Raw genomic sequence first — 7,489 nt, forward strand, 5'->3', positions numbered from 1 at the left:
CAGCTAAAGAAGAAGAAGACTTTTCTTCTACATGTAAGAAGCTTTCCTCTTTAAGTATTTTATCCAGGTCTCTTCTCCTATGTCGAGGATTACTCAAGGGAGTCGCAGTGCTCTACCCGGATGAGAGGCCGCGGAGAAGCCCGGGTTTGCCTACGATCTCTCCTTTCGATTTCCGTGGGGGAGAAGGAGAGAATGTGGGTGAGAGAGTTTCTCTTTCTTCTTGCGTTGCTTGCTCTTCTCTTTCTCCTTCTCCCTGTATCAGATCTACTCCTTGTTCTTCTTCTTCTTCTCATCCGTTAAGACCACCCGATGGCAAGACGAAGGTGAGAGAAAAGGGTTACAATGAGGAGGACGAAGACGCTCTAATTTCCAAAGCGAAGAAAACGCTAGAAGAAAGGATTAGAAAGATCATGCCTTCTGCTGCTAGATGTGGTGGACAGGATGAAGAAGAAGGAGAAGAAGAGGAGAAGAAGAAGAAAGAAAAAGCGAGTGGTTCTGCGTCTCTTTCTGGAGAAGGTCATTCATGTCTTGAAGAAAGAAGAGAAGAGAGTGATGCGAGAGAAAGAGATCAAGAAGAAGAAGAAAAGAGACAAGGAGAATCGGGTTGCTCTTCTGATATAGTCATCCCTTTAGTTGACTTCAGCGTTTCTCTTGTTCTCCATCTTTCTCATGTCTTCTTTCTTAAGAAGCATCGCCACGATCCTGAAGACACCCCTGCTTCTTCATCCTCCATCTCTCGAGAAGAAAGACCCGAGAGGAGAGAAGAGGCTCGAGAAAGAGAAAGAAGAAGCGAGATTTGCTGTACCCTAGTAGGATTTGAAGAAGCGAAGGTGCAGAAGAAGATCCTAAAATTATCTGCGGAGCTCTTGGTACGAATGTGCGGAGCGGTAGGGCTTGAAAGACTGCGAAATCTAAGAGAGTATGGCGGAGGCGACGATGGCGGGAGAGATGGACTAGGCGGAAGAGATTCTATTGCTTATCTCTCACGTGACGAAGGTAGGAGTAAGAGGATCAATGAACCATAGGACTACGGATGAATAAGATGAAGAAGAAGAAGCTAAGAAGAAGAAAAGTACTGATACCAGGAGTATCAATAATAGTAGGAGGAGGAGGAGTAAAGGTTTTCTTTCTTCGCTGTTTGCTTCTTATCTTCTCTCTCTCCATTCTTTCTTCTGAATGAATGAAGAAGAACAAGAAGGAGAGGAGAGCAGAAAGAAGAAGAAGAAGACATGTCTCTTCTCTTGGATTGTTGTCTTTCTCGTCTCTTCTTCTTTTCTTTTTCTTCTATCTTGTTTCTCTTCTTCTTGTGCTGTTCTTCTTCTTCTTTCTCCATCTTTCTAGAGAGAGCTATTCACATGTCTATGCCTTTCCTGCGTTATGTCGAAGACCCAAGGGGCTAAGCGAAACTAAGGCCATGATGATGGTGGTCACGTCAACCTCTTTCTCTCTTATCTCTTTCTTTCTTTCTTATTTTTTTCTTTCTTATCTCTTTCTTATCTCTTTCTTTTCTCTTTTACCTTCTCTATCGGTTGCTTCTTCTCGATCTTTCTCGCGTTCTTCTTTTCGGCCCTGAACACACCTCTTCTCTTCTCTTCTTCTTCTTTCTCTCTTTCTTTCTTTCTTCTTCGCCTCCCCCTCTTCCTTCTTCTCCTATCTTCTATGTATCTACATCATCTCTCCTTCCTCTTCTCTCGTCTTCCTTCTCATTTCCTCGTTATCGTCATCTTTCTTTCTTTCGTCTTCTTCTTTTTGTGTAGGTGTGCATGCGTTTGCTTATCTCGGGGACATTCCTCGAAGTGTTTGGGCGCAGTCCGTCACCTCTGGATGGGCGCGAAGAATCGCCGCTCGAAGGGGTGGGCATCGATTCGAGGGATGGCGAAAGAAACTTCTTCTCATTGTTCTGCGACTAGCTGTCTATCATTATGCTGAGGTAAGACACCAAACAAAAAGTCGCGAAAAAGGAAAAGGAAAGGGAGGAGGAGGAGGAAGGAACGAACGAGAAGGAGAGAAAGAAGAAGAAGAAATCCTTGGATGGGTTTGTGTGTTTCTCTAGTGTATTCCTTTCTTGTTTCGTGGAAGCAGTAGGTTCTCCCGAACCTTATACACACCAATTCACCCGCCGCCTCTTTCTTTCTTTCTTTCTCACTCTTTCTTTCTTTCTCACTCTTTCTTTCTTTCTTCTGTGTTTCTCGTCTAACACTCTTTCTATCTATCTTCTTCAAGATAGACCTACTACTACGACTACTCCTACTTACTGGCTTACACATGTTTTCTCCTTGTCTCCTTTTGATCTTTTCCTGGAGAAGAACCTGAATGCTTTATCTTCTTCTTCTTTCTCTTTTTCTTCTTCTCGTTCTCCTTCTCCATATGTTGAGTGAAGAATTAGATAGAACAAGAGGAGCATTACCGTTCTTCTTCTTCTTCTCCTTCTCTTCCCGGGGGCAGTCATACATAAGAGACAGCCAACGTCCTACCTCTCGATGTATCTCTTTTCTCTCTCTCTCTCTGTCTCTCTGTCTCTTTTTCTTCTTTTCTCTCTGTGTGTAGACACGTCGTTTTGCGCAGGAGATTCTGAGAGATACATACAGCTGTATGTACGGGGCACGTAAGGAGATGATTTGTCTTCTTCTTAAAGATCTTATGAATGACTGCGAACGGCAGTTGCAGAGAGATCAAGAAGAGCCACATCTTAGTGTCCTTATCAGTTCTCCTCCTCCTTCTTCTTCTTCCTCTTGCGTTCCAACTACTACTACTACTAGGACGACGGCTCACGCTATGGTCGTGACGTCGGCCTCTTCGCTTTCTTCATCTTCTTGTCGGGCCACTTTAGAACAAGAGAAAGGGAGAGGGGGTGAAGCAAAGAAAGAAGAGGAGGAGACGAGAAGAGAAGAGGAAGAAGGAGACGAGAAGAGAAGAAGGAATGTCGAAGAAGTGTTTCTTACTTCACCTTCTCCGAGTAAAGTTGTCGAGGGGAGTGAGAAGATCGATGAAGAGTCGTCTCTTGTCTCTTCTTCTCCCCGTCTCTCTGCTGTCCAAACGCATGCAAATGGTGAGTCTCTTTCTGTCTCTCTGTCTCTCTCTCTCTCTTCTACTTCTTCATGGCTTGTTGTTTTCATTTTAGCAGACGCTAGCCGATGAACAGACGGATCTAGAAATTCTTCTCTCTTCTATCGAGTGGGGAGTGTACATACACCCCGTAGACGTGCATGACATACAAAACTGCGACCACGAAGTAAAGCGTCGACATTTTTGTCTCTTTCATTCAGAAGACTCTTCTTTACCATTTCTTTGTCAGGAACACTTTAAGGCATTAATTTCGATGAGCTCTTGTTGCCTATCTAGTGTCTTTCTATCTCTAATGTTTCTATCTCGATCAATTTTTCTATCTAGGTAACTACTCTTCATCTGCCTACCCCTATATCATCCACTACGTACTGCGTGTATACATGCATGCATGCATATGTATATATGTATGCGTATATGTATACACATGTATGTTCACTGATGGACTAAATGACTGATACGCCCCATCTGTGTAGTGTGTCTATAGATGTCTATAATAGAGATGCCTTCTTTCGATCTAGTGTTCTTTCTTCTTCTTCTTCCTTTCCTTTCTGCTTTTCATCTTTGTTGGATAAGGAGATGTTTGGTCGATCTGGAGCGGTTTTCCTCTTCGTCCATCTGGCCTTTCGCCACGCACACTCCTAGCATCCCTCCTTTCGCCTCTCTCTTTGTTTTCCTCGACCCTTTCTTATCTCTTTCTCACCTCCTTCTTCTCTCTCTTGCCGGCCTCGTTCTCATCTTTCTCTGCTTTTCTTTTTCTTTTCTCTTGTTGCCAGTCTCTCTTAAATATCTCTTCTCTTCTTTCTTCTTCTACTTCGTCCATACCGAGACACAATTCTCTCGGAGATTTTCACCTACAGCTTGCCTTTTTCTCATTTCCTTTGATCTTTCATCCTCCTTTCTCTCTTTCTTCTTCCTGAGCTGTCTTGTTCCTCACTTTCTTGTTGCTAGTCATCCGTGCTTATATTCGGGCACTTCACTCTCTTGGGCTTTCCACCCTTCTTTTTTGATGGCATCTCTCTCTCTGAGCTTTTGCTCTTCTATGAAGACGGATGGAACCTCCGCCTTCCCAGCTTCACATCAAATACATTCTACACAGATGGACGAATACATTAGAGATAGAGAGATAGATAGACAGACAGGAGGTGTCTCTATCTTCTTCTTCTTCTCCACTTATGTGTGAGAACAACTCCTCTCTATGAGTTCTTCTCATCTGTCTGTTTTCTCTTTCTTTCTTTCTTAGCTCTCCCCCTCTTTCTTTTCTTCTTATCTCTTCCGCTGTTTCTTATCTTTCTTTCTTTCTCCTCTCTTCCTTTCTTTCTTTCTTTCTCTCTCAGCTCCTTTTCTCTTTGTCATCTCTTCCTTTGTGATCTTTTTGTCTTCTTCTTTCTGACAGAACTTTTTCTTTCTTTCTTTGCTTGTGGATTCCTGTAGAGAGTGAGATGGGAGATGTAGGGTGTGGAGATTCTCTAGACTTAGGCGGAGAGCCCGTTCTTCCTGTCTGCAACTCCCCTCCCTCCTCTGCAATAGTAGGAGTCGCAGGGTCTCCCGCTCTTCTCTTAAGTGATGAGAAACAGAGAGACGTTCTAAACGGTGTAGCTGTCTCTCTCTCGCATGAGTTAGAGAAAGCTTCTATGAAAGAAAGAGAAGAGAGAGAACAAGAAAAGAAACACACCGAGGGTGATACAGAGGCTTGCTCTTCTTCTTCTTGTCGCCAAGGTCACGAGAGTTCCTTAGGAGAGAGCGATCCTTCTGGAGAAGAAGAAGCAGAAGAAGAAGGGCAAGCAAAGAAAGAAAAGAAGGGGAATGAAGAAGAGGGGATGAAAGGGCCTTCTGAATCTTCAGAGAAATCGAAGCCAAGTGGAGACAAGGCATGTGGTGTCGATACACCTCAGCAGACCATTCCCCATGTATCTCCTGTCAAGATAAGCAATGAAAACACACTCTCGCCATTCTCGGCTTCTTCTTCTTCTCTTCAGACATCGTCTTCCTCTTCTCATGCAGAGATAGCTCCCTCTTTGAATCACGTTATGAAAGAAGGCCCGTCAGAGAAGATTCCTCTCTCGAGCTCCCGCACTAATCAGAATAGTATGAAGAATGCTGCTCCTGGGAGAGAACAAGACAGACGGCAAGAAGAAGAAGAAGATCTTCTCTTCGCTCGCTTGACGGGGGCTGCTTATACTCTCAATACTCGAGCGACGATGAAAAGAATCTGGGCTGACGAGCAGCTAGCGGCACTTGCTCTTAAGACACTCCTCCTCGTTTTCGAAATAAAGGTAGACCTGTCATCTTCATCTATCTAAAATGTATTTCTCTCCAATCTGTGTATCCTTTTTTGGTCCGTCTATCTATCACTCTTGAATTTAGCCGTCTCTCTTCAATCTATCTGTCTCTCTATTCTATCTATCGCTCTATCTATCTCTCTTTGCTTTCTTTATCTATCTATCTATCTACGGCCGTGTGTTTCTATTGCCTTGTACTGTAGACATCTTTATGTACGAGATCTCCTCCTCCTTTTCTAGAGAGCCTTCCTCTACGTCTGTCGTCTCCATAGACACCATCTATGGCCTTCATAGAGACAGGCGACAGACACCCCCTAATCGATCTCTCCAAAGTAACGCAACTTTCCTCCTTCTCGGACAAGGCTGACTGACTCTTCACACCTCGAGGAAAGAAGACAAAATGTTCTTCTCCCGTCATGGCGGAGGCGATAGATATTTGAATACATAGAATTACGATAGATAGATAGATTAAAGATAGATAGGTTAAAGATAGATAGATTAGAGATAGAGATGTATGGAAATTTGTTTGGCTTTGCATATATAGATCTCTATGGAGGTGTCCGAGTCGTCGTGTATATCTACCTATGTAGGCATGTATGACTTTGTATGTGCCACTAGATATGCGTCTGTCGTTGCGTGCGACCATAAGAGAAACGAAGGTAAAGTGACTCCTTGAATGAATGAGGGAAGTTGGCTTATCTATGTCTATCTATGTTTACGGTCATGCCTACATCTTATGACACGCTTCTTCTCCCTTCTCAGAACAGCTCCACAAGTCTTTCTTTCTTTCTTTCTTTCTTCTCGGGCCCTTTCTTTCATCTCTCTTTCTTTCTTCTGGTTTCTCTGTGTGTCTTGTGTCTTCGCTAGATAGCGAAAGATACAATTCCGCAGAGGTGGGTAGTTTTAACGCATGCACTTCTGAATGGCCGAGAGAAACTGAGGCGCCATGGAGCTTCTTTTCGGAAAGACATCGTTCAAGTACGTAATGACTAAACAAAATTTCGTCACCTCGATTGAAGCATGCTTCTCTCTATATTTTAATTCTCTTTTCTATGTAGTTCTCACCCTCCTCTTCCTACTCTTCTTCTTTCCCTCCTCTACCTTCTCTTTGCGGTTCCTAGTGTACATACACTTCAGGCGCCACTATGCATCATGTCTCAACATCAAACATTCCAATTATTCTCTCTTATGCCTTTCCTATCTCTTTCTTTCTTACCTCTTTCTTCCCACAGCTTTTTTCTCTGTGGTCCTGCTGTCGACGATGACAATAGCGACGGGCCTAGTGAAGATTCTGTTGAACGGGCCCCTCTATCTTAATCTAGATAGAGAGATCAATAGATAGATTCAAGATAGATTAATAGATAGATTCAAGATAGATAGATATGTCAATCTGTAGAGAGGTAGATCGATAGAAGATAGATCAAAGACATCTACCTAGATAGAATGGTGTAGAGATTTCTCGCCTTTTCCCTTTCATTCATTTTCTTTCTCCTCACTCTCTCCCTCTTTACATTCTCCTTCTCCCGCCTCTCAACAGTCTCTCATGACGTACGACATCTATGTATATACACACACACCCACATATACAAACATACATATATAGATAGATAGATAGATCGGTCAATACACATCTCTTGGTATTCTTCATACATTCATACATCGACCCATCGACTGTCCTTTCACATGCATGTGTGTATATAGATGTGTGGGGGGTGTCTCTGTTTTCTTTCTTGATCAGGAATTTCTATCTCCTCTTCTTCGACGTCTTTTACATTATCATCATGGATCTTCTCGGCTTTTGCATGCGCCACCCCACGCTCCCCCCTCTTCATCCGCTTCTCTTCCGGGCTGCTCTCCAGCTGGTCCTTCTCTAGGGGATTCTTTTGTCAAAAAGACTCCATTGAATCCTGTCATCTCTTCTTCTGCTTCTGATCTGCCTTCTACTCATAGTCTTAGCTGTAGCCGAGAAGAAGAAGGAGGAGGAGGAGGAGAGAGAAGAAATGACGGACTGAGAACCCAGATGGCCTGCATGTCTTCTTCTTCTTCCTCGCCTAATGAAGCGAAAACAACAGATCGAGAGAATGAAAGAGACTCCTCTTCTGTCTCTTCTTCCGCATCATCCTTACTTCATCCTAGCTCTTTCT

The 7,489-nt window shown here is 43.5% G+C and overlaps 1 protein-coding gene across 1 annotated transcript in view; it reads left to right on the forward strand.

Annotated features, from left to right (window-relative positions):
* CSUI_004259 (uncharacterized protein) overlaps positions 1 to 7,489 on the forward strand; it is a gene marked incomplete at its 3' end in the record, with an annotated part of 19,685 nt that overhangs the window by 10,323 nt on the left and 1,873 nt on the right. Inside the window, exons 6-11 of the mRNA XM_068064452.1 lie at positions 42 to 996; positions 1,758 to 1,930; positions 2,548 to 3,049; positions 4,498 to 5,339; positions 6,213 to 6,323; positions 7,084 to 7,446. Of these exons, the coding sequence (XP_067923572.1) occupies positions 42 to 996; positions 1,758 to 1,930; positions 2,548 to 3,049; positions 4,498 to 5,339; positions 6,213 to 6,323; positions 7,084 to 7,446 (2,946 nt within the window). The remainder of the gene's footprint in view (positions 1 to 41; positions 997 to 1,757; positions 1,931 to 2,547; positions 3,050 to 4,497; positions 5,340 to 6,212; positions 6,324 to 7,083; positions 7,447 to 7,489) is intronic.

This window comes from Cystoisospora suis (assembly GCF_002600585.1).
Source record: "Cystoisospora suis strain Wien I chromosome Unknown contig_1957, whole genome shotgun sequence".
NCBI classification, from domain to species: domain Eukaryota; phylum Apicomplexa; class Conoidasida; order Eucoccidiorida; family Sarcocystidae; genus Cystoisospora; species Cystoisospora suis.